Source organism: Lampetra planeri, chromosome 60 (genome assembly GCF_965212315.1).
Source record: "Lampetra planeri chromosome 60, kcLamPlan1.2.h2, whole genome shotgun sequence".
NCBI classification, from domain to species: Eukaryota; Metazoa; Chordata; class Hyperoartia; order Petromyzontiformes; family Petromyzontidae; genus Lampetra; species Lampetra planeri.
This window is the reverse complement of record NC_136166.1, coordinates 662,868-690,770: the sequence shown is the minus strand read 5'-3', so window position 1 is coordinate 690,770 and position 27,903 is coordinate 662,868. Positions and strand designations below refer to the sequence as shown.

At 51.2% G+C, this 27,903-nt stretch overlaps 1 protein-coding gene across 7 annotated transcripts; it reads right to left on the bottom strand.

Moving 5' to 3' along the window:
- Window positions 1-50: 50 nt before the first annotated feature.
- Window positions 51-27,678, bottom strand: LOC144736340 (uncharacterized). Of its 7 annotated transcripts, none has more exons than XM_078619006.1 (12): window positions 27,533-27,678; window positions 22,807-22,929; window positions 20,783-20,924; window positions 18,424-18,480; window positions 17,531-17,617; window positions 17,223-17,357; window positions 16,019-16,096; window positions 14,843-14,914; window positions 9,631-9,714; window positions 5,751-5,856; window positions 4,251-4,353; window positions 2,524-3,660 (listed from the first exon to the last, which is right to left on the bottom strand). In XM_078619006.1, the coding sequence occupies exons 2-12, from the start codon at window positions 22,877-22,879 to the stop codon at window positions 3,653-3,655; spliced, it is 945 nt and encodes a 314-aa protein (XP_078475132.1). In that variant the 5' UTR covers window positions 22,880-22,929; window positions 27,533-27,678; the 3' UTR covers window positions 2,524-3,652. The 7 variants fall into 7 exon arrangements, with proteins under 7 accessions (XP_078475135.1, XP_078475132.1, XP_078475134.1 ...); XM_078619008.1 differs by having other exon boundaries at window positions 14,843-14,917; window positions 17,531-17,614; window positions 22,807-22,926; window positions 27,533-27,648; XM_078619004.1 differs by having other exon boundaries at window positions 3,527-3,660; window positions 14,843-14,917.
- Window positions 27,679-27,903: the final 225 nt, after the last annotated feature.

The following is a 27,903-nucleotide window of genomic DNA, read 5'->3' as shown; positions in this document are numbered from 1 at the left end:
GGTGAGATTTAAAAACGGCTCTTAATCTAAGAATGAACACGACACAAAACTGCCCACAACAGCAAACCCTGTATTTGTATATTACCGTGCGCTACAAGGCAAAGAGAACAATTACGGAGCTAATTTTATAAACAAAATAGCATTTCTTAACAACCAGGCAGCAGAGGGTTGTTGTTTTTTGCGGGTGAGCTGCAACGCTCCCCGGGAACGAGATCCGAAGGCTGCGACAGCATCGCCACGTAGCCCCCGGCGCACGTGGCACGCGCCGCGTGTCCCAGCACGTCCGGACACTGCGTGGCATTTCATCGTGAGCATTTCTCCATTACCGCGGAATCCTTGCCTGGTCAGCACACTATGGCCAAGGGAAAAAGAAGAGAGCCAATTCATGATCACGGTTCCCAAATCCAGCAGGGTGCCCTGGTTGTTCCTGCGGGCGTGCCAAGCGGTCAAGGTACGGGGTGCTGCGTCGTCTCCGCGGTGGAGCGCGTTACGCGTCCCACGTAGTTCCGACTAAACCGAGTTGGCCATCGCGTGCCGGCGTCAGGTTCAACATGTAGCAATTTAAAAAAATGACGCCGAAAATTACTCAATTAGGGATCACACAGCAGCAGCAGCAGCCGCCCCATACTGCAAAACACAGCAGCGCCTTCCCTGCGACACCATATGCACCAAGATTAATGATAAACTTACACGAACGATTACGCAAATCTTTCTCCGCTTAAAATAACGCATCGACCTTGGAGAGCAAGTGGGGAGTGCGTTGATCGAAGAGGCAGAGGCGATAAAAATGTGGTCGTGCCCACAGAAACGGGATAGATAATACCTGGATTTGATGGTGGCAATGGGACTGGCAATATAACCATGCAAGGGCCACCTTCATTTCATGCCATCTGTACCATTAATATGAAAGAAATAAAATTAAAAGCACCAAGATACTGCACTATACATAAAATAACCCTTCTAATATTAGTGGGGCGGGTAACAATGATTGCGTTTGATTACATTTGCAGAGCCACAAGCATTTAAAAACGCAATCAATTGTGATTCCGTTTGATTTGCTCGAAACTAAATCCCGTTAATAATATATAATTCATAGGTTGACAATCTTTGTCTATCTTTATATTGTCTCTCTTTACATTGTCTCTCTTTATATTGCCCGTCTCATATGGACCGTCTCATTCGTACTGGTCGGTGTAACTGGTCTCGTCCCTTCCCTCTTGTACCATCCGTTGTGTTGATACCATCTCATTGGAATTCTCGGTCTCGTGTGTACCATCAGTGATTGTCCGACTCGTTTGTATCGTCTCATTTGTACTGTCCATCTCGTTTGTACCGCTGCATTTGCTCCACGAGCCGAAAGTCACTGCGCATACGCGTATAGCGTGCAAATTTAACCTGGATTAGTGGTCCACAATCTACTTTGACGCACGAATCAATGCAAGCATCACAACCATTAAAATCAACTTCAATGATTGAATTCATCATGACGTGCCAAATGTTTATGCTAGAAATTGCTCAATAATTTCACATCTGACATTAAATAATCCTTTGGCATTTCTCTCGAAGGTGGAAAAATATTCATATTTATGTTTATGTAAGTTTTAGTTTCCCCGCAAGCAACACAGAATCTGGGCCAAAGGTCCGAGAAGTGAGCCGAGACCCACCGAATGACATTGCATGACGATTCCACTCGAGATTGACCCTCCGACTACGTACGTCATAAAAAAAAGCCAAAGTGGTTGCCTGGATAAATGCACATCGAGGCTTCCAGTGCGCACCTCCGAGTCACAGCACAGCGATGCACATTCCATATTCATATGGCAAGCGCCAGTCTATAGGGAAACCAGAACTGTGTTGCTCTTTCCCACAAAGTGGTTCGGAATTTTATCGACCCCAGGAGGCCAGGGATGATTGGCCAAATCAACAGCCAACCAGGATTTGAACTGACGGACCTTCTGATTGGGAGCCCCTGGCTCCACCGCTGGGCCACCCCAGTCGAATTGAAGCGACCAACTCGGCTCTCTGAAGGGAATGAGCGAGTCATAGACATTCACACTTTACACAATTAGAATGTGAATTGTCGTTCAAAATTAGCCACCGTGACCGTTGCACGCACCCCACCAAGCAAATTTGTCGTCACGATTTGCAATCACGGTTACATTTAGGGAGCGATATTTCTTCTCTGTCTTTTACTCACTCTCGCTCGGATAGATTTTTCCGATTTGCACTCCATCTGATTGAAACCGTTCCACTTGCGACGCGGCCCTAAATGTGACACGACGGCAACTTCTCATCGAGCATTTCACTTCCATACACCGTCGCTAAGAATGTGATTTTGTCACAGGGGGGGGGGTTATTTTCATAAAATTCCACGGCTAAGCTGCAGGAAAAATTTAATTGTTCCCAGAAAAATGGGAAAGGTGCCTTGCTTAAAAATAATAATCACAATTTGTATAAATGTATATCAAGTAAAACAATTACATAACTGTTTCAAAGTTCAACAAATTTAAACCAAGTGGCGTATTTGTTATGGTTGTATCGATTTAATAGAATTGAAAGTTCGAGTGGGCGGTCTTTATATTTTTTTAACGGTTGCTGAACAAACGTCCAAAACATCAACTCGGTCGGCAACAAGCAGGACTATTTTATCAGAGTTGTCAACGGGTAAAGAATGCAACGCGTTTTCTTGCATCGAGCCAAGGTCGGTATTGTGGGAGCTTGTGCGGGGACAGAGACGATGGTGGTGACGGGATATGGAATTTCAACAGTGGAGCAGTGGGAGGGAAGATGCGGAGAGAAGTGAGGTGGGACCTGTAGTGTGGCGAGTGAATGATTGGGCGAGTGGTTGAGTGAGTGGGTGATGGTTGAGTGGGTGGGTGATGGTTGAGTTGGTGGGTGAGTGTTTGAGTGGGTGGATGAGTGGTAGAGTGGGTGGGTGGATGAGTGGTTGAGTGGGTGGGTGAGTGAATGATTGGGCGAGTGGTTGAGTGGGTAGGTGATGGTTGAGTGGGTGGGTGAGTGGTTGAGTGGGTGGGCGAGTGGTTGAGTGGTTGAGTGGGTGGGTGGGTAAGTGGTTGAGTGGGTGGGTGGATGAGTGGGTGGGTGGATGAGTGGTTGAGTGGGTGGGTGGATGAGTGGTTGAGTGGGTGGGTGGATGAGTGGTTGAGTGGGTGGGTGAGTGGTTGAGTGGGTGGGTGGTTGAATGACATTCCCCTGCCAGGGACAGCACTAGCCGCCTCCACCCCCACACCCCCTCCCATTGCAACCACAGCAGCACCGGTACCGGTTTCAGCTCCGTGACGTTACAGAAATTCTGAGAAGAATGAAGCACCCAAATCTACTGAGCGTCTGCAGCCACGAACCAACATTTCACTTCACTTTACGATTTCCATGACCAGCAGTGACCTCCAAGACCTCTGTGACAAAATCCTAACCTTAGCATACAATTCGATGCGTGCGTCATGAAAAGTAAGACGTTATGTTAATCGATTAAAGAATGTTCGAATACCTCGTTATAATTGAATTGTGCTAATGTAGGCCCCCCAACGAGTACGTGAATACCCATGTGCGCAAGCTGGACTGTGGCCAGGCGGTGGGTTGATGCGGGGTTCTCGTTCGATGACGGGCGATTTTGGCATCGAAGTTAGTGCTTTTACAGACCTGCAACAACAACAAAAAATTGGGATAACATTCAATTCACAGACCTCGGCGACAAACGGTATTTGTAAGCATGTTCAAAAGAACTCTCGCGATTGTGGCAGATGCTCACGGTTCCAATCCCGTGGGCTGCCCCTGGTTAACGCTGCCGGTGCATGGACGGTAGAACACGACGTGGGCATCAGTCAAAGCTCCCGGGGAGTCGCTCGCGAGAGCGAAGAAGCCATTTTGTGTCCACGTCACGGTTCAAATTTGACACATTTTGAAAATTACACGGAAAATACTCAAATTGGCATAACACAGGCTAAAATCGCCCCCCTAACTGCAAAAAACGACTACAGACTGTAAAACACAGTGGAGTGGTCCGTCGGTTTACAATGCCATCGATTAACAATAATTTCAATGAACGATGGTTTTGGTGGAACCAATTAATATCGTTGACCGAGGGACCACGTGAGTGCCTTCCTTCACAATAGCCCTTGCTTGCTGCGAGCATGATGCGAATACCAGAGTCGCTAAGCCGTCATTGTGCCGTGTCACACGGTAAGTGCGCAGCATCGCCGCTGTCACGGCTGCCCCCTCCGGACACTCACCCATCTTCTTCTTGTAGCACGCGTCACAATGGACCTTCTTGGCCACGATCCGCAGCTTGTGACCGTCACCCACGTGGCCAAGGGAACAGCTGCAGCTGGCGCACTGATTGACCAATCGGGGTCGAGGAGGTGGGAATGTTATGGATTTGGGAATAAAAAAAAATATGAGCATAAATACGATGCTCCCTCGGTTAACGATAATAATTTGGTTTCACAAAAACCATCATTCATTGACATTATCGTTAATCGAATATAGAAAAACATGTTACGGGCTTCATTTGTTCCAAGACAATCAGAAGTTAACCTTTGTCGCCTTAAAAACATAGTTTATAATATTTAAACAAGCAAGTTTAATGAGTAAACGTTAAAGAACATATTAAAGCGTTAATATCAATAGAAACAAGGATAAAGAGTGAATAAAGAGCGTAAAAAGGTGCATGAATATAGCATAAAATAATTATTATTATCTGAAGTTAAGAAGATGAATGGCTTAGGTATTCAAGAGAGCTGCTTCCATGAGCAGCGCTCACTTGAGACCGTAAATTCAGCTGTGACGGTCCCACCTGATGACGGAGACTTGTGTTGCCTCCGAAACGTCGTGATTTATTATTTTATTTCTATTATTAATTTATATTTTTTACCTACGTGACTTTACCGAAAAAACCTAAGAGTATGAATCATTGCAGTCACGAAAGCTTCAAATCTAGAATTGAAGAGCGAGCAGCCAGTTGCCCCCAAAACACCCACAAAAGGGCGTCGCTGATTGGCTGAGGAATGCTGCAGTCCACTTAGGAATGCTCCAATTGGCCAAATTTGCCGGTCGTGTAATATTGTAAACACATCGTTCAACGAAAATGAATCGTTAAAAGAAACAATGGGACCCTATGGGAGGCGGACCGTGATCGAAATATCTGTAATCGATGGCATCGTAAATCAAGGGGCCCACTGTATATCAAAATAAGCAGACGAGTCTCCTCCTTGTCGCAGTTGTGCCTCTAGACAAGGGTACTTTGACACATACCATCAGCCACATGGCCTTCTGGGAGTGCATTTTTTCAGCAGCATTGGTTCAACGGGAGCAGAACTCTGGTTTTGATATGTTCTTGCCTTAAAATAACTGTGTCTACGAGCAAGGGCTTAGGCAAGCCCAACTGCTGATGGTACACTGAATGTCGAAACTAGTCCAGAATTTGCCCGTGTTGAACCAATGTTGCTGCAGACGCTGTCTCCCCGACAGACCTGGTCTTCACCTGATGACGGCTGCTTGCGTTGTGGCCGAAACGTCGTGAGAATAATTTAATATGTTTTATTTTATTATTTTTATTGTTTCCATTCTACGTGACTTTACCGAAAAAACCAAGAAGATGTTGTCTGTGTGTCTGTGAGAGCAAGCATTGATGCGAGTCGTTGTGTTTGTGCCTGTGTGTTAGTGCCCGTGTGTGTTAGTCTATGTGTGTTAGTCTCTGTGTGTTAGTGCCTGCGAGTGTTGCCTGCAAGCACCTTGAAGCACTCCTCGTGGTAGTAGAGGCCCAGGTACTCGAGAATGAAGGCCGTGCGCTTCCCGAGCGACGAGCCGCAACGCGAGCACTTCCGCCAGGCATTGCTCCTGGTGCCCCAAAACCACACGGGGATAAAGATAAAGACAAAGGTGCCCACGTAACCTCCCTAGACTGTTTGCGGGTGGACCATCTATCATCGTTGCTGAACGTTTGTTGTCGATCGATCTACTTAATCCGCCGATTGGCCCAGCTCCGATTGTGTGCCAAGTCTTTATAAATAAGAACAAACGGCTGAACCCTTTCTGGCAATAACACAGGTGGTGTTTTAAGATGTTTCAAGTCTACATTAACCACACATCATGCTCATGGTAAAACATGCAAACAAACGCGCTTTCATAATAATGTAATGTATTGTCATGACAACCGATTGGCCTACGCCAAGGCCGCAGCCTCCTCTACGGCCGTGTCTCACCGCCGGTGTTAGACCACCAGAGAACAATACCAAAACGCAAGCGGCATAGAGGCAAAGCAAATATCAAAGTGTTAATAGCTCGGGGATTGAATAGTTATATCTTTTTGGCTGGTATCAAAGTGATGAAAACATATTACAGTGGAGGATGTTAAGATGTTCAATCGGTCTCAAAGACAATACGTTTCAATTATCAGAGTGAATTCGCTTGCATGTTACACCACAAAGCATGATGATGTGTGTGGTTAATGCAGACTTGATGATGCCATGCAACCTGTCGTCACACGAACTCCGGTCATCATCGTCGCAGCAGCAGCGGCTTTTGGCTCAGCCGTCGAACAAAAGACGGTCGTCACCGCATCACGCGGCGTTTTCAGATGCGCTTCTGCGGCCTAACTGGAACGCTCTCTTGCTTCCTATATTTGGAAGCCAATGGGAGACTGTGCTCTTTTAAATCATCTAGATTTACAAACTAATTTATTTTCAATTGCTTTTTGTGTTTAGTTTGTCGTCCTTCCCCCTGCACCTCCAATTAGCACGGTTGGCTACGTGCGGTCCATAATAAGCTCAACAAACATAGTTCCACATACAAACAATGAGTCGGTAAAATCAGCTGCTAAATTAACCAGCCACCCTTGCTGCTCAAATGTTACACTTATAAAGCCAAATACTGTGAGCAGAACACGGTTTTTATTATTAATCTTGACTTAAAGCTTTCGTGACTGCAGGAATTCATATTCTTTGGGTCTTTCGGTAAAGTCACGTAGATAGGTTCAAAGAAAATAACAAAAAACTACGACGTTTCGGTGGCAACACAAGCGGTCGCCATCAGGTGGAGAAGAAAGAGGGGGCGGTCTCTAAAGGCAAACTGTTTATGAAGGTTAAAATGGGCGTAACCCAAGTGTGAGAATGGAGTGGGCGGGGCACAAGGGCCCTGGGGAAGAATGGGCGGGGGAGCTTATGTTAATGTCAGGGATTAAAAACGGTAGGCGGCCACATGTAGGGCGGAGAAGGTTATGTTAATGTGATGGGGGGTTATCAACAAGCCATCCATATATACAGACATAAACACAATTTTAACCGAGAAGATAGGTACAGAGTGAGCAACCAATTTAAGTCATAACTGGCTGTAATGTTGCCATTTCAACACTGTCCGTTGTTCACCAGTTCAACCCCCAAGGAAACCCAGAGCAGAACAGGGGAGAGAATACAAACTCCCGAGTCGGGAATCGAACTCAGGAACTTTCGCTGCGAGGCACAATTTCTACCACTATGCCACAACCCTCCCGCCCAACGCGATGTTCGTTTGTTTGTTGCAGTAGTTGGCGGCCGGACTGAGACCATCAACAAATTCCCCATGACAATCACAGCTCAGCCCACGTGAGCCTCTCGGCCCTTGGGTGCGAGTGCATGTGCATCTTGGTGAATCTATGCTTCTCTTTGTGAGTCAATGCAGGTTTGTGCAGCTCTGCATTAGTCTATAGATGTCCATGTAAGTCTGTAGGGACTTTGTAAAGGGGAAGACACTCATAGAGGCCCAGTTTAACCACCCCCTAGGCTCTACGCAAGTCTATGGGGTCTCTATGTTTGAGTCTGTGGGTCCTCTAATATATAAAGTATATGGGTCCGTGTGAAAGTCACTGGTGGCCAGGCTGAGACCATCAACCCATTCCTCTTGAGAATCCAGTGGCTAAAACCTGGATACGAACTCAGCATCTCAGTATTTCTGACCTCAGAGCCGCTTGGGTCGCCACTGACCAACATAATGGAAATTGTGTCTCGTAAACAATTTTAAAAAATAACAAGCTCTGAAATTCCGACAAAACACCTGATTTTCCGTGTCGGTATTCGGTCGAGTTTTGACCGCACACTTGACCCCCCCTCCATCATAGCAAGCCTCCCTCGCCAACCGCCAGCTCTGTGGCAAACGGCAGCAAAAGGCGCAGCCCTGCCGCCGCTCGAGCGCTCGTGCCACTGCCGGCAGAAGCGCCTTCACTTGAGGGAGCTCTGGGAGGGGAATTTTAGTCAACGGTAGAACCCCTCTTAACGACCACCCCCTGTTAACGACTAATCCCTTAACTACGGGCCTCAATAGAGCCCAATGTGTAGTGTATAGTGTAGTGTATAGTAGTGTAGTGCCTCCATAGAGCCCAATGTGTAATGTATAGTGTATAGTGTAGTGTATAGTGTAGTGTATAGTGTAGTGTATAGTGTAGTGTATAGTGTAGTGTATGGTGTAGTGCCTAGATAGAGCCCAATGTGTAGTGTATAGTGTAGTGTATAGTGTAGTGTATAGTGCAGTGTATAGTGTAGTGTATAGTGTAGTGCCTCAATAGTGCCCAATGTGTTCGCTACTGACCATTCCCAAGTTAATGACGGGCTGTTGTAGGTACAGTGAATATGAATTAATGCATTGAATAACCGTGTTTATTTTAATATTATGTGTTTATAATGTTACTAGCATCTTTATGTAATATCCATTGTTTAAATATTATAAAGTACGTTTTTTGGGTGAAAAATGGTAACTTTTGATGCTATCGGAACGAATCAAGCCTTTAACGTGTATTTCGTATAATAACTTAATGGCCAAATCACTTCACGGCCGGTTTCGCAGAACCAATTGCCGTCGTTAAGAGGGGTTTACTGGACTCTCGCACACCAGCCAGACGTTTTGGAAAGGGGGTCCGAGTCCCCACACTTTATCCCATCACGTGCAGCCTGCCCCATCGACTGCCGTGTAGCTACACGCACTGCTGGGTGGACACGGGGGAAGGGGGGGGGGTAACAAGGACAACTTTACCCCTTCCCCACACACTGCCACACCGGGGAGATGAACGTGATATTAGTCGCCGTGAATGCGTCCACCGCCTCACTGGAGCTCTGATAGCGGAGCGGAGTTTACACCTGTGGAGTTTACACCTGTGGAGTTTACACCTGTGGAGTTTACACCTAGTGAGTTTACACCTGGTGAGTTTACACCTGTTGAGTGTATGGATGGGAAAACTGCCAGTGGGAGGAGGGCTCCATATCGGCCGTTGTTAGGATCAGCATTCCTAATCCCTACTCCAGTCCAGTTCTGCGCGTATCTCTCGCTCCCAGCAGGGGAAGGGAAAGGCAGTGGGTAGAATCGCAGAGCTACATCGAGTTGCTCTGACAGAATTGGCGTGGGGGGGGAGCGTCTCCTCACGCAGCACCAGACCTCTCTGGTACCTCTCTGGTACCTCTCCGACTGACGTCCACCACGACCACCACCACCACAACCACCACCACCACAACCACCACCACAACCACCACCACCACCACAACCACCACCACGACCACCACCACGACCACCACCACGACCACGACCACCACGACCACGACGCGAGTGAGCGGCATAGCCCCGACGCGGTGAGGAGCCGCTGCGTCTCACCCGTGAGCCGGAGGCGTCGCCGCCGCCGATGACGACGACAGGACGCTGGTGCTCCTCTTCTGGATGACCACATTGGCATCGGGGCTGCATCACAACACACAGAGTGAGGTGGGGAGGGGAGCGGTGGGGAAGAGAGGGAGGAGGCAGGGAGGGGAGAGAGGGAGGAGGCAAGGAGGGAGGTGTGTGGTCAGTACCACGAAGATGCAAAATCCCTCTTGCTCTGCCCTCTAATGGAGGCTGCTCCACCTCAAAAAATGGCGTGAGCGCACGTGAACGTTTTGCCGTTTAAAATGAGAAACGAAGCATTCGGTGCCTTCGTGATTAAAATTCCACTTTAGAAACGGCGACCAGTTTAATGGCTAATGACGTGCAATGAGGCTGGTTGCTGTTGTTGTTAATCGCCATAAAAACGTCGTTAACTCAAATTGGATATGTTGCTGTGGGTTTACTCTCCAGCACACAAGCGGTGTGCTCAAGCAGTCACGAATTGGCACGTTTTGTTCACGTGACAAACCGTACGAGTTGGTTGTGTCGGGTGAAGGAGGGTTTACGACACAATTATATTTACGTGAGCTAACCCAAAATACTTTCCAATACATAATATTGGTTGCGAAAGCCCACAAGTTTAATTAACGTGTGTACATGTGACTACTATGTATGTATGTATGTAGAACTTCTTTTGCACCATACGTAGCCAACCGCGTTAACCGGAGGTGCGCGGGGGGGGGACACCAAACTAAATACAAGAAAATGAGACTCATCTCCACTCTCATCTCTTGCTGCCACCTCCGTCATCTCGACGATCTGAGCTTCTTCACGATGTCTCTGCGAGCCGATTCTCCCAGCCACTCCAACAGGCTCCTCGGACCCCACGTGACACCCCATGTGACCCCCCCCCCCCGCCCCCCCTCGTGAGCCCCCAGTCGACTGCCCCCGTGGTGTTACTGCAGTGCAGTGGGCAGCAGTGTCCGTCAAGGCGCCAGGCACAGCGGCCCGCGACCCAGCGGCTTGTGTTGCACAACGGTGGAAGAGCGGCGGTGTGCCAGTTAGCGCGACGTTGCACTACGACCCCGGCAACTCGAGTTCCATTCCCGCTCACGCCCAACGCCAGTGACGTCTATCTGAACTGGTCACGGGCCTCCCCTAGTTCGAATCGGCCTAAAATGAGTATGCGGTGCGGTGGTGTAGACATCGCCACTAGGGAGACAAAGGCGGCCGGGCGTGGTGTTGACCACCCACCCACCTTATGGGCCGTTCCAGCCTTCATAGGTGCTACTAGCTAACAGCACTTGCCCCCAACAGTCTGTTTACAGGCTATACAGGGGATCTTTGTCATTGTCTTTATTATACCTTGAACTACTTTCGCACCGTACGTAGCCAAACCATTGCCAATCGGAGGCGAGAGAGGTGGCAGATGGTGGGGACATTCGAGCAACTCTCGACAACCCACCAAGCTACGGTATGGCGGTACAGCAAGAGGGATGGATTCTGAACGATTCAGGAAGTGATTTTGGCGTTGGGTGTTGATGCCCCTCGAGCCGTGAGAGGCCATCCCGCCGGCTGAATCTCTGTCCAGCGCTCTCCTCGTCCAGACCGATCAGCTCGCCTCTGATCCTCTGATGAGCACAGTTGGCTATGTACGGTGTCAAAGAAGTACAACATTTAGACTCTCGATTATCCGCGCTAATGATGGGGAGGACGACCGCAGATAATTTAAAATCGCAGACGATCCATAAATAGAAACATTTTCTGCGGATCTCTATGCCAAAAAGGACTCGTGTAGGTATAAATTATGTTTAAGTTAAGAAAATTTAGTTTGTTAACGAACAAAATAAAAATTGTAGTCAAGAATGTGTTGATCTTATTAACAAAGTCCAGAAGACTCGACTCACTCAGTGGATGACAGCAGAGCCACGCCAATCAACATCAAACTCCGCCCACTGTTGTAAATATATGCAACTACTGTACTGTAGGGGTGATCACATGGATTTCGGATTAACCAGATGCACCATTATTGTTCGGTTTAGGCACATGACTTGTAATACACATTTCCAAGAATAACAACGTTCAACTATTCTTAGATTATTAATTTGGGGCTTAAGGGAAAATCCACGAGTTATTAATTTACGTCAAAATCTTTGGTGCGCGTCTAATCCACAAAGCGGATAAACCGCATGTGGATAATCGAGAGTCGATTGTACATCCGTGTCTCGCAAGAGGAGGGCGTACTCACACCTCACCGCACTTCACAGCCGACTGTGCTGTGCCAGTTGACTGCTGCGTGGAGAGAGGTGGTGGTGACGGGAGGGATTTAGGAACCTTACACCATCGTTCAGTTCCATACGGTGACATCTGGGGTTGCAGGACCAGTGTGCTAGCCCCTCCTCTGCCATCGCATCTCATCGTCTACCCCCCCCCACCCCCATCCAGACCAATTGACTGACAAAACCAGTTTGTGTTGCCGTTGGCTGCAGTAAATGGAATAAAGTATGATAATAGTAATGGTGATTATGAATCAAATGCTCGGCGCGTCCAGACACGTTCCATAGATTTATGGGGAACACGCCACCCCCCCCCAAGCACTGCAAGATCACAACAAACCGATGTTGGCTTTGTCTACGGTCGTCAATCACAAGCCAATTCAACTAACGGCTTAAACGAGGAGCTAGGGCCGTGAGTTAGACACATTGGTGGCCCTGCGATGGAAATTCCACATTTCCGTGGCAGGGGGCCGAGGAGATCTATCCGAGGTAGACCCGAGCAACTTCCCAAAGGGGAGTGCGGGGGAGGAGAGGGGTCCAGAAGAGCTCTCAGCCCAGGGCCCTGCGTTGATAAACGCGCCACGCCACCTCGCAAAGTCATTCCTGTGGTGAAGCATCAACAACCTGCCACGTGTCATGGTCTCGAGGGCCACCAATAAGCAGAGAAACACACAAAAATGTTTAACATCAGAATCAGAATCATTAGACTGGAGGAATCCGATGAGCTATGAAGCTCTTTTTCGATCACAGACGTCCCACGCTGGATTACCCATCTCAAGGCTCGCCGCTCTCACGAGGGGCGGCTGCCAAAGTTTCCACAGTCGTGGGCGACGTGCCTGCCTGCTGCACGTGACCCTAATTGAGTAATTGTTTTTCTCAATGGGATATTTGCCCAACACTCGTTAGGTTTTGTGTATTCTTCAGCTATGGGTGGACACCGGAGTAGCCGGAGGAAACCCATACAGGACAAGGGGAGAGAACATATAAACTACACCAACTCACACTCACTCACACACTCACTCACACACTCACTCACACTCACTCACACTCACTCACACTCACTCACTCACACTCACTCACACTCACTCTGCAGGACAGGGGGAGAGCATACAAACTCCACCAACTCACTCACACACTCACACACTCCCTTACTCACACTCTGCAGGACAGGTGAGAGCATACAAACTCCACCAACTCACTCACACACTCTGCAGGACAGGGGGAAAGCATACAAACTCCACACACTCACACACTCACACACACTCACTCACATTCTGCAGGGCAGGGGGAGAGCATACAAACTCCACACACTCACACACACTCACTCACACTCTCACTCTGCAGGACAGGGTCAGAACATACAAACTCCACACACTCACACACAATCACTCACACTCACTCACACTCTGCAGGACAGGGGGAGAACATACAAACTCCACCCACTCACACACTCACACACACTCACACTCTGCAGGACAGGGTCAGAACATACAAACTCCACACACTCACACACAATCACTCACACTCACTCACACTCTGCAGGACAGGGGGAGAACATACAAACTCCACCCACTCACACACTCACACACACTCACACTCTGCAGGACAGGGGGAGAGCATACAAACTCCACCCACTCACACACTCACACTCACTCACACTCTGCAGGACAGGGTCAGAACATACAAACTCCACACACACACTCACACACACTCACTCACACTCTGCAGGACAGGGGGAGAACATACACACACACTCACACACTCACTCACTCACGCTCTGCAGGACAGGGGGAGAACATACAAACTCCACCCACTCACACACTCACACACACTCACACTCTGCAGGACAGGGTCAGAACATACAAACTCCACACACACACTCACACACACTCACTCACACTCTGCAGGACAGGGGGAGAACATACACACACACTCACACACTCACTCACTCACGCTCTGCAGGATAGGGGGAGAACATACAAACTCCACAAAGAGAGGTGCCCTGGTCAGGAATCGAGCCCAGGCCCTTCTGTCTGCGAGGCACGAGTGTTGCAACTCTACCACCCGCCCAGCTCCTCCTAAACCCTGCTCGTCCCCGTGATCACATCGCCATATTATTTTCACATTTGTTTAACATCTTCCATTTAGATCTCTCGCAGAGTGTGGTTGCATGCAAACGACCGGTGATGAGTTCGTGCCAACGAATGTACATCTCCTCCTCCTACCTCCGGACCCAACAGGTTCGGAGAGGAATGCACAGAGTGATTTATCGAGACAAGTCATTCGCGTGCAGAGATGCCGAACAGCGATCACTGTTACAACTTGCCCCATGTTCCTTGCCTAAAGGACTCGCAAAAGTGACATGCAGCCCAGGCTGCTGCGATTTGACATGGGTAGACACACACACACACACGGCTACACACACGGCTACACACACACACATTAAGGCACACACACAAATAACGACCCCCCCCCCCGTATAGCCTTTACAGACTATAGGAGGTGATGATATCACCACGGCATTTTGTGCCAGGCAAAGTGCACCTTGAGGCCACGTGAAGTATTGAAGGCTCGCTGGCAGGTCACCGGACAGAAGCAGGTGCCATGGGTTGACCGAGATGACTTCCAAATGCAACCACCTGTGCCCCCCCTACCGTGTTTTATCCGCCCGGTGTTCTGCTCGTTGTTGCAAGCACCACTCTCCTCTGCCCTCCATTGTCGTTCCATCCTATGACCCAAAAGCATCCTTCACGAGCCTCCTCCACAGAGGCCGATCTTGGCACCGCTGGTACCAGTCGTAGGCAAGTCCAATCAGCTCAAACGAGTACCCGGTGCCGTGTGCAAACATCGCCCACCCCTCGCGCGCCGTGCCGCCCTTGGCGGGCGCACGGGGGAGCCTTAGTCTGCGTGCGTGCGGCGCGGCGCGGGTTGAAGAGCGTTCGTGACGGCACCTGTCGGAGCCGCCCCTGGCGCCGCCCGGAGGGATCAGACTTCTCGGCAGGCTGCTGCTCTTGGACGGCGGCCTGCTGGCGGCGAGCAAACGGGGCAAGGGGTGGCGCAGACAAACACGCCCCAGTTAGACTACCTGCACCGGTCCTGGGCCTCCTATAGGTCGACTCGGCCTCAAGCGACTACCCGGTGCAGTGCGTAAACATCGTCACTGGGGAGAGAAAGTCAGCCGGTTGTGTTGCTGGCCCTCGTGTGTCGTGCCGGCCTTCACTGGGTGCTCGCTAACAGCACTTGCCCCAACAGTCTGTTAAGGCTACACGGAGGATCTTTGTCTTTGCGTGTCATACAGGATGAATGGAACGGGACAGAACAGCGCAGACAATTTACTTGAAAATGCAGAAACGAGTCAGCACACGCAACAGACCACAGGTGCAGACGAGACCAGGCAGCATGGAGCAGACTGGTAGAGCAGAAGACATAGATAGTACGGAGGAGACGCTACTCAATTACACAGTTCAGACAAAACTTATTGCATGAATGAGACCAGACTTTGCAAATAAAATAATAATCTCTAAATTGGAAGCTGCACAAAGGGGAGAGCGTGAGGCGTGGGAACCCCCGCACACGAGCGGCAAGGCAGCCGGCACCGGCGGCAACCACTGCCCGAGCTCTGTGGACCTATATTTGGGATGTTTTGGTCAACACCGGTGCTTGACAAGGCGCGGGAGGACACGGGGCTCGCCCGAGACGGGAACGAACGGAGACGAACCGGGTCAAGTCGAGTTCAAAAGACCTGGATGGGAATCCCCATTTGCCAGAGCGAACCTGGGTGGGTTTTACCAAATGACCAAAAAGCTAATAACTAAAAATAGAAAATAAAGTACGACGACACAGAAAACAGCGATTAGAACAAAAAAGCATCCGCGTCCCGCGGGGAAAGAGACAATCTTGCAAGACGCAAGTCGACGTCAAGTAACAACTTCCCTGCAGCGCCAAGTTCGCCTCGGGCCGAGTGTTTGTAAACCGATCCGAGCCGCCGGTTACGACGAGGTCACAGTCGGTTTAAAACAGACCTACGGTGACAATATTAGCGGCGCAGACGCCGCGGCACGAACGATGTTTATACCGTCCCGTCGATGTTTTAATTGAATCGCGAATGCGAACGGGCGTGCCGTCACCTGTGGAAGCGAGCGCGCGTCACGGAGGGAGAGATGCGCGACTCCTGCCCGTCCGCCACGTCGGCCTCCGTTTCTGTGCTGCCCGCCACAAAAACGTGCCCACCACACACCAAACAGAGACCCCCCCCCCTCGGTAAAGCCTCAACAGACTGTTGGGGCAAGTGCCGTTAGCGAGTAGCACCTGTGAAGGCCGGCGCTGTGGCGCACGAGGGGGAGATGTTTACTACACACAGCTACAGCGGTACTCATTTGAAGCCGAGTCCACCCAAGGGAGGCCCGGGACCAGTTCAGATAATCGTCACCGGTGTTGATGGCCGTGAGCGGGAATCGAACTCGGGTCACCGGGTTGGTAGCGCAGCATTGCCAACCACCACCACCACCACCACACGCCCACCACCACCACCACACGCCCACCACGCCCACCACGCCCACCACCACCACCACCCGCCCACCACCACCATAGGCCCACCACCACCACCCACACACCACCACACGTCCACCACCACCACCCACACACCACCACACGTCCACCACCACCACCACACGTCCACCACCACCACCCACACACCACCACACGTCCACCACCACCACCACACGTCCACCACCACCACCACCACACGTCCACCACCACCACCAACACCACCACCACCACCACCCGCCCACCACCACCACCACCACACGCCCACCACCACCACCACCACCACACGTCCACCACCACCACCGGCAGTAACGATTCAGCGTCGGTGTTCGGGTTAGTCCACGGAGTAACGATCCACCAGATTTGTGTTGTGTAGCCCTCCACCACCCGATCGAGGTGCAACTAAACAAATGGCCACGTGCTGCACGAGCGCTGAATGGGACAATGGACTTGATTGTTTCAGTTCGCACAGAGTTAAAGAAGAATTCTCACAAGCAAATGCAGTAGCGATCGGGCACGACAGCCGAATTGTCTGTCCACGTGTGGGATTGAAACCGTGCCAGAGCGCGGCGTGGCGGAGGTGGCTTCCTGCGAGCTGCACAGCGAGCCCGTGCGTCGCAAGAGCACCGTGCCACACGGAGTCGCGCCCATTTCTGAAGCGACTTATGGAAGAAGCGTGGCCATTGTGAACCCCTCGAAGCGAGGGGCACGCACCCAGGCCCAGGGCTTGACACCCTCAGAGTCTCTGCATTGCCATTGTGAGCACCTCAACAAACACCCTCTCACCTCTGTCCACTTGTGGTCACTGCATTGGGTGGCTGCTGCAGCTGCTGCTGCTGCTGCTGCTGCTGCAGCTGCTGCTGCTGCTGCAGCTGCTGCCCACCTGCGATTTTTTTCTGGGCGCCCTCCACCGAGTAGATGCTGCAGCAATCAAAAACAACCAGGCAGCGTCACCGCACGTTCACAAGTCGCTCATCGCCGATGACGACGACGACGACGATGATGCTACTGCTGTTGCCACAACTGCTGCTGTGGATGATGATGATGATGATGCTAATGATGCTAATGATGCTGCTGATGCTGATGCTATTTACCGCGTTGGAGCGCGTGAGCCTGCCTCGTCGTCGGAGCTGTCGGTCGACTCGCACCTCTCCGGGAGAGATCGCTCCTCCGAGCTCCTGCTGTCGTCGTTGAGGGTTCAATTCATTAGCGAAGTGTCAACGAAGCCGAATCTCTCTTTCGCACGCGCACGAGGCACCACACGTCCCCGCTACCATCACTGCAGTTTCATAAACGTCGAGTTATCAAACCACAAAGGGACCATCTCAACCGCCCTCTCCCAGTAACATTAATTCAATGGCTGGACCACACACTGGCTTCTGGGCGGCAGGGTTGGCGTACAGTGGTAATATCCACGCCTCACAGCGAGAAGGGCCTGGGTTCAATTCCAGACTTGGGTGCCTCTGTGTGGAGTTTGTATTATCTTCCCCTGTGGTATAGACTGAGAGAGTGAGTGGAGTTTGTATGATCTCTGCCCATGTTGTATAGAGTGAGAGAGTGTGAGAGAGTGAGTGGAGTTTGTATTCTCTCGCCCTGTTGTATAGAGTGAGAGTGAGTGGAGTTTGTATCATCTCCCCTGTAGTATAGAGTGTGAGAGTGAGTGGAGTTTGTATGATCTCACCCTGTTGTATAGTGAGTGAGAGTGAGTGGAGTTTGTATTCTCTCGCCCTGCTCTGCGTGGGGTTTCGCCTACGGGTTCTCTGGTTTCCTCCTCCTCCAGTAGCTAAACAAGACCACGTCGTGGAACCGGCTGTTGGCCAGACATTCCAAGGATTGGCCGAGTGAACCAGACCAAGCAGGATTCTAACTCACGACCTGAGGATTGCGAGCCGCTCTCCCTTCCACGTGCCGTTGATTACGTTGCAAAAGCAAAATTAGCGTCGAGTTTTCCCGAAGCCGTCGTGTTTAGCAAAGGCGGAGGAGTTACCGGTGGGCGGGCAAAGTCAGCGATCTTCTTCCGAGGAGGTTCCTTCCATTCGAAGCGCTGGAAATAATAAAACGCATTTAGGACGTACAGGATTCACCGTAACATCAAGGCGATGACAACATCAATCGGCCTTCCCCCTTTTCGGCAATATCACAGGAGGGTGTGAAGTGGTTTCAAAGGCAATGCGTTACATTTGTTACTGGAGCGAGTTTGTTGGCACGTTTCAGCACGAGCGTGACGGTGCATGGTGGTTAATGCAGATGTAGAGGTGTTACGGGAGGGCAAACAAACACACCCGGGGTGGTGATGCCGCACACGGAAGGATGCTTACATCCACGTCCGCACCGCTCAGCCTGGGGGGCTGACACGGCGCTGTGATCCCCCACGGCCCCACCCCTCAGGGGGGAGTTGCTATATAAGGCGGTGAGCCGGTGGGCTCGGGGTTCAGTGTTCAGCTTAACCAGCGAAGAAGGAAGACCGGCTAGATAGGCCCTGGGACTCCCCTGGATCGCTGTCCTTCTAAGGACCGACCAGGGCAAGCCAGTGGCGTGGCCCCGAGAGCCCAGAGCCGATGTTCTTCTAAGAGCCGGTCTGGGGACTCAGGGTGCCGTGATCCCAGCTTGGCCAGAGCTGGATCAGCTAGCCTCCCCTAGCTCTGTAGTGGAGGACCTGGGAGTAGGCTAGCCGGGATAGAGATCGTGGGATCTCCCTGTTAGACGGGTGAAGGGGCCGATACCCCTTCGAGTGTCGTATACCTTGGCCTGCATAGAGTGGAACGGTTAATAAATAAGTGTGCCTCCGACTACGTCGTCCAAGTCTCTTTGAACCTACTACACAGACGTAACGATGCCTTGCGATCGCGGCGTGTGCCAATTTGGCGTTTGAAACGTCTCAAAACACCTCCCCCGTGTTATGGCGGCAAGGGGAGAGACGATTTCTGTGTCAACGGTGCAGAAAACGTCAACTTGTCACTCGCCACCACGCGAGTTGAGAGAGAGGGGGGGGGGCTTGGGGTGAGAGAGAGGGGGGGGAATTGGAGGCGCCAGGAGAAGGAACCGCAGAGCAGCAGGAAGGCAGCGGCAGCAGCGGTGATGATGGCGGTGATGATGGCGTTAGGCGGTGTCTCAACAGTAAGCTGAAGCTTGGGCGAGGCAGCAAAACAACAACAGCCCCTAGACCTCACCACAACAGCACACGGCAACCTCAATAATATAGCAACTTGAAGTCGAACTACCGATACACGGTTAAGCATCAATGTCGCAAATCGCATTCGCAAACGTGGTTTTATCCAGCAGCACTCTGCTAACTGGACCGAGGAGACAGGGTCAGATGTGGAGGGGTCAGATGTGGAGGAGGAGGAGGATGATCGTCTACCTATTCATTTAGTGACTTCAACCGTCCCCAACATCGCAAACCATCGCCGTGCACCAGCAACAACAACAGCAACAACAACAACAGCAGCAACAACAACAACTCACGGCCCCGGTTGTCATTCCACTGCTGGATGAAGCCCTTCCCGTGCCGCGTCAACCCTGGGCGTTGTTTGACCATACTTCGCCACGCTGGTCACAGTGCGGGGTATGGCGAATCGAAGCTCGGAGTCTTCCGTTTGATCTCATCGACGCGAGGCGTTTCGTGTTTGAGAGTTAATATTTAACTCGGATCGCTTCTCCATATAAATTCCTGTTCGAGTCAATTAAGATTCCAGCTCTGAGAATTAAAATAATGTATTCGGTTTAACTGCCACGGGGCGGAGAGCATCACTCTGCGTGCGGAGCCCCCTGCCGTGTGGACCGGGGGGGGGGGGGGGCACGGGAAGGGGGCCTCAGAAGTCGCTCTGCGATGTCCACTTCTGCGGGCCGTTCTCTCGTGAAGAGGGTCGCGCGAGGGATAATTTTATTTGCATACATGTGGTGAGTGGTGTGGTGAGTGGTGTGGTGAGTGGTGTGGTGAGTGGTGTGGTGAGTGGTGTGGTGAGTGGTGTGGTGTGTGAGTGGTGTGGTGAGTGAGTTGTGTGGTGAGTGGTGTGGTGAGTGGTGTGGTAAGTGGTGTGGTTAGTGGTGTGGCGAGTGGTGTGGTGAGTGTAGCGTGGCGAGTGGTGTGGTGAGTGTAGCGTGGTGAGTGGTCTGTTGGGAGTGTGTGTTGAGTGGAGAATATATTGTGGTGAGAGTGGTGTGGTGAGTGTGGTTTGGCGAGTGGTTTTGAAAGTGGAGTGCGGTGTGGTGTGGTGACAGTTTTGTGGTGAGTGGCGTGTAATGACCGAGGTTAGGGATTACGAGGCAGTGTGACGGCACGGTGTGGCCGGGCGGTGTGGCTGGAGGATGTGACGGGGCGGTGTGGCCGGGCGGTGTGGTTGTACCCGTCCGTGTTGTCGTAGCCGCCCATGTTGCGGATCCAGCTGCGGTCGTCGCGGACCGACGCGCGGATCGCCGTGTCCTTGAGCACGTCGGAGCGCTCCACCCGCCCCTCTCCACCTCCTCCACCTCCTCCTCCACCGCCGCCTGCAGCACGTGGGACGCCCCCGGCCACGACGTTCACCGGCACGCACGAAACCCTCGCAAATGGACTTCGCTTAACGAGTGGCCGCTGTTCACGCGACAGCGCGTTTTCACTGTGCATGGTTCTACCACGAGGGAACGATTTCCACACGACGCGAACCCGCGTGTCGTCACAACGCGTGAGCAAGCCCGGAGTGTGACGTCACAACGCGTGAGCGAGCCTGGAGTGTGACGTCACAACGCGGAGTGGAACGGTAACGTGGCGGTGGCGGTGTACTCCCAGTTACTTGTCCCGCCTTGTCACTGCGCGGTGTGCGTGGCATCTCACGTGGTGGTATCTCACGTGGTGGTATCTCACGTGGTGGTATCTCGCCGCACTTTTCAGGAACGCATCTACCGCGTTGAACGAGGACTTGGTGCACGAGGAATCAGACTGCGTTAAGAGTCGAGAGCCAGGCCACAACAGTCGCTCACTCGAAGCCGGAGCTCACCCATTTACTCAACGACTCAATCACTCGCGCACTCAGCCGCTCAGTCGTTCGCTCCATCTCTGAGTCGCTTGCTCAACATCTCACTCACTCGATCACTCACTCACTTACTCAAACACTCACTCACTCAAACACTCAGCTACTCGGATAGTCAGCTACTCGCTCGTTTATTGACTCGTTGACTTCACTTGTTCACCGACTCGCCCACTTACGCTCCCACACGCTCTGTACGCACGCTCTGTACACACGCACACATTCCTGGACAAATATGCGGCAGCACCAGACACAGAAGGCAGCAAGCAGAGATCACAATCGCCAACTACACCCGTGCAGTGACAGACGCTTCCTGCTCAAGCCAGCCCCGCCGAGTCCTCGTGGACATTCCACATTCAAGTCGACGCACAACAAAGTGTCTGACGATTGTGACGATCATCGTTTGATACAGAAACACGCACAGTACACACACAATGGTGCCCCGTGTAGCCCACATGGGATTTGGGGGCAAGTGCTGTCAGCGATAATAACCCATCATCACGCAAACTCCGCCGCTCATCCTCGCAGCAGTAGCAGCTATTGGCTCAGCCATCAAACAAAGACGGTCACCGCATCGCACCGCATTCGGATGCACTTCTGTGGCCGTCTGGAACGCTCTTCCTTACAATATTAGAAGCCACTGGGAGCTGTACACTTAAATCGAGATTGAAAACTAACTTCTTTAGAACTGCTGGTTGTGTTTAGTTTGTCGTCATTACCCCGCATCTCCGATTAACACGGTTGTCCAAGTACAGTGCGAAAGAAGTTTAACATACACACACACGTGTACACACACACACACACGTGTACACACACGTGTACACACACACACACACGTGTACACACACACACGTGTACACACACGTGCACACACACACACACGTGTACACACACACACGTGCACACACACACACACGTGCACACACACACACACGTGCACACACACACACACGTGTACACACACACACGTGCACACACACACACGTGCACACACACACGTGTACACACACACACGTGTACAAACACACACACGTTTACAAACACGTGTACACACACACGTGTACAAACACGTGTACACACACACACACGTGTGTACACACACACACACGTGTGTACACACACACACACACACACGTGTGTACACACACACACACACACGTGTGTACACACACACACACACACGTGTGTACACACACACACACACACGTGTGTACACACACACACGTGTGTACACACACACACGCGTGTACACACACGTGTGTACACACACGTGTGTACACACACGTGTGTACACACACACGTGTGTACACACACACGTTTACACACACACGTTTACACACACACGTTTACACACACACACGTACCCGAGGTCAACAGGCCGATAGTCGAGCGGGGTCTTTGGGACCTGGGCAAGTCTTTACGAAGCTGCACATCCATCGCTCGCTCGCTCGCTCGCTCCAGACGAATGGAGAAGAGAGATGCGCCTGCTAAAACAAGATCAGAGGTCACGGTCAATAGGTCAGCATGGCCAGCGTGTCATTCAATTCTAGCCACAACCGTGGAGTTGCCGAAGCTCCTTGTATGTATTTATGTATGTTGAACAGATGGTGGTGGTGTTGATGATGATACAGATGATGGTGATGATGATGATACAGATGGTGGTGGTGAAGATGCTGTATGTATCTATGTATGTTGAACATATGGTGGTGATGATGATACAGATGGTGGTGTTGAAGATGCTTTATGTATCCATGTATGTTGAACAGATGGTGGTGGTGAAGATGCTGTATGTATCTATGTATGTTGAACAGATGGTGGTGGTGAAGATGCTGTATGTATCTATGTATGTTGAACAGAGGGTGATGATGGTGATGATTATACAGATGGTGGTGGTGATGATGCTGTATGTATCTATGTATGTTGAACAGATGGTGATGGTGATGATACAGATGGTGGTGGTGAAGATGTTGTATGTATCTATGTATGTTGAACAGAGGGTGATGATGGTGATACAGATGGTGGTGGTGAAGATGCTGTATGTATCTATGTATGTTGAACAGATGGTGGTGGTGAAGATGCTGTACGTATCTATGTATGTTGAACAGATGGTGGTGGTGATGATGATGATACAGATGGTGGTGGTGAAGATGCTGTATGTATCTATGCATGTTGAACAGATGGTGGTGGTGAAGATGCTGTATGTATCTATGTATGTTGAACAGATGGTGATGGTGATGATACAGATGGTGGTGGTGAAGATGTTGCATGTATCTATGTATGTTGAACAGAGGGTGATGATGGTGATACAGATGGTGGTGGTGAAGATGCTGTATGTATCTATGTATGTTGAACAGATGGTGGTGGTGAAGATGCTGTATGTATCTATGTATGTTGAACAGATGGTGGTGGTGATGATGATGATACAGATGGTGGTGGTGAAGATGCTGTATGTATCTATGTATGTTGAACAGATGGTGGTGGTGATGATGATGATGATACATATGGTGGTGGTGAAGATGCTGTATGTATCTATGTATGTTGAACAGATGGTGATGATACAGATGGTGGTGGTGATGATGATGATGATACAGATGGTGGTGGTGAATATATTGTATGTTGAACTTCTTTCGCACCGTACGTAGCCAACCGTGCTAATGAATACAAATGTACTTTCATTTATTATGTCTTAATTTATTTGATTAAACTCTTAATAAAAAATAAACATTAATTAATAACAATTGGTCCTTTCGGTAAAGTCAGACGCTGTCTTACCGACAGACCTGTTCTTCACCTGAGGACGGCTGCTTGCGTTGTGGCCGAAACGTCGTGAGAATAATAATATTTTATTATTTTTATTATTTTATTTTCTCCCTTCTACGTGACTTTACCGAAAGAACCAAGAAGATGAATCCCTGTAGTCACGAAAGCTTTAAACCGAAAAATAAAAAAATAAAAATGTTTACATTTTGTTAACTTATGTATCTGTTGAGTGAGGGGGGATTTCCCCTCGTGGTGGACTGGGCCCCCCCTATACGTTGCATAAAGCTGCCACACAGCCACCGCCCTCCCCCATCTTTACACCCCTGGCACCACCACCACAACAACCAGCAGCAGCAGCCACACCGAGTGACGGGCCAGCCCCACCACCACCACCCCCTACTAGTTGTGCCCCTGCGGTTGAGCCCAAGCTGGCGACAACAGAGGGGTAGAGGCGTCTCGCCACGGGGATTGAAAACACCCACACACGCACACCTCGCGGTGTGTACCCCGACACACACACACACACATCTTGACACACACACACACCCCGACACACACACACACCTTGACACACACACACCCCGACACGCACACACACACATCTTGACACACGCACACACACACATCTTGACACACACACACCCCGACACACACACACACCCCGACACACGCACCCCCCGGCGTCTCCCGTTAGTTCACGGACAACGGGCGGGGCATCCACATTAGAAAGTCGGCAGATCCATCGATACCCGCCTGGGGCGCCACTGTGTGTGTGTGTGGATTTTGTGTGTTCTCTGTGTGTGTGTAGATTTTGTGTGTTCTCTGTGTGTGTGTGGAGTTTGTGTGTTCTGTGTGTGTGTGTGGAGTTTGTGTGTTCTGTGTGTGTGTGTGGAGTTTGTGTGTTCTCTGTGTGTGTGTGTGGAGTTTGTGTGTTCTGTGTGTGTGTGTGGAGTTTGTGTGTTCTGTGTGTGTGTGTGTGGAGTTTGTGTGTTCTCTGTGTGTGTGTGTGGAGTTTGTGTGTTCTGTGTGTGTGTGTGTGTGGAGTTTGTGTGTTCTGTGTGTGTGGAGTGTGTGTGTTCTGTATGTGTGTGTGGAGTTTGTGTGTTCTGTGTGTGTGTGTGGAGTTTGTGTGTTCTGTGTGTGTGTGTGGAGTTTGTGTGTTCTGTGTGTGTGTGTGTGGAGTTTGTGTGTTCTCTGTGTGTGTGTTCTCTGTGTGTGTTCTCTGTGTGTGTTCTCTGTGTGTGTTCTCTGTGTGTGTTCTCTGTGTGTGTTCTCTGTGTGTGTGCGTGGAGTTTGTGCGTTCTCTGTGTGTGCTCTGTGTGTGTGTGTTCTCTTTGTGTGTGTGTAGTTTGTGTGTTCTCTATCCCCCTCTGCTCTGCAGGGGTTTCTTCCGGCTTCCTCACACGTGAAGCCAACGCTCATCACGCACCATGGAAATTCATGGCCAAACATCCCGATTGGAAACTCATTGAGGCTGTGTCTGATAAAGGGATTTGTTATTATTGTATTTGTAGGTGTCATTTTTACTACAGACAACTCGGCTAATAAGTGGTTTGTCGTGACTTCAGCATCATCGGCACTATCATCAGTCATCAATGCCATCATTAATTGCATCACAAGAATAATCACCGTCATCATTGCCACGATCACCATCATCATCATCGCTGTCATCATCATCATCACGATCATCATCATCAGTCACGATCACCATCATCATCATCACGATCATCATCATCAGTCACGATCACCATCATCATTATCACCACGTGTAATTCACACCATCAACAGCAACACCACATCGTCACAATGAAGCGTTGTGCTGTAGTCGCGGCTTCTGTCATAGCAATGCCGAATTTCCACCGCTGCCTTGTGTGGTCGTAAATACTCGAGTACTTTTAGGAGCTTGCCGAGCAGGAAGCCGCTTTGGTTCTCAGTTTTATCGACCCGCTGGGGCACGTCTAACGCTCGTAACACAGTTTGTTATTCACCGTCACGACGCCTCACCAGACCTCGCGATTCAGAGGGGGGTCCCTGCCAATGTCGATTTGCACGTCGGGTGCGACGCTTCTGCTGATGCGTGGAATCCCCCGACATCATCACAGCGAACGCGTGCGCCGGAGGGTTGATTTCCCTCCCAAGATTTGGTCCAGAACTTGGACCATGACGCCATCACGCGATAGCCTCGACTCTTGCGAATGACGTCGCGAGGTCTTTAACGTCCTTTGTGTTTGCCGCTGGCTGTGAGGGCCCCCACCCCGCGCGACGAAACCGCGAACCTCTGCAGGCAACGCGCGGCCACGGGCACCACGTTGGCACGGCACGCGCGGGGGGCCTTGACGCCCTCTGAAGGCTGAGGGGGCAAGTGCTGTTAGCGAGTGTCACCCCTCGAGGGAGGTGGGGTGGCCTGGGGAAAAAACACGCCCGGCCGCCTTTGCCTCCCCGGTACTGATATTTACACACGACAACCAGTTACTCGTTTGAGGCCGAGTCGATTTCGAGGCCCAGGAGCGGTCCACACGATTGCTGCCGTCATGGGTCGAGAGAGCCACTCGAACTCGCACACCAAGACCCCCCCCCCACACCAAGACCCCCCCCCACACCAAGACCCCCCCCACACAAAGACCCCCCCCCCCACACCAAGACCCCCCCCCCCCACCAAGACCCCCCCCCCACACCAAGACACCCCCCCCCACACCAAGACCCCCCCCCCCACACCAAGACCCCCCCCCCCCTTAGCAGCCTACAACAGGCGACCGCTCCCCAAACACCGACACGTGCGCACACTCCGACACACACAGACAGGCACACACACACAGGCACACAGGCACACACACACAGGCACCATCGCAGCGGATTGCACTTTGTGACGCGTGTACAAGAATGCCTTTTGCTTTTAACAGAGTTGCTGAGCACACACACAGGCGCACACACACACAGGCACACACACACGGGCACACACACACAAACACACACAGTGACACACAAACACACACAGGCACACAAACACACACAGTGACACACAAACACACACAGGCACACACACACAGAGACAGGCACACACACACAGAGACAGGCACACACACACACAGGCACACACACACAGGCACACACACACAGGCACACACACACAGGCACACACACAGGCACCATCGCAGCGGATTGCACACCTGGACTTTGTGACGCGTGTACAAGAATGCCTTTTGCTTTTCACAGAGTTACTAAGCACACACACACCCGTCTTAAAGCCACAACACGCCGAGCGGCCGGCAACAAGCAGCAAGGCGACAGGCGAGGAAGGAGGAGGGTTTAGGCGCCTGTCGCTGTACGTACGCCCTGGGGTCGTCGTCGTCGTGTGGCTGTGGAGCGGAGCGTCCTCGCCGTGGCTCTAGCGGACTTCTTCTTCCTCCTCTCGGGGGGTCCCGCGCCGTCAGGGACAACGCCTTGGCTGCGGCGTTGCGCAAGCGGCAGCAGCAGTTATTCCAGAAATGCGAGATTATTTTCCAACTCCACCCACCCGCCCGCCCGCTCGCCTCGCCGCCCGCGCTCCCAACTAATCCGTTCACTCATCTACATACCAACTCACCCACCCGCACACACACACGCATCTATACACCCAATTACCTGCTCACTCACCTGTCTACCCACCCACCTACCTGCTCGCTGACATGCTCACGAACTCTCCTACCCACTCACCCACCTAG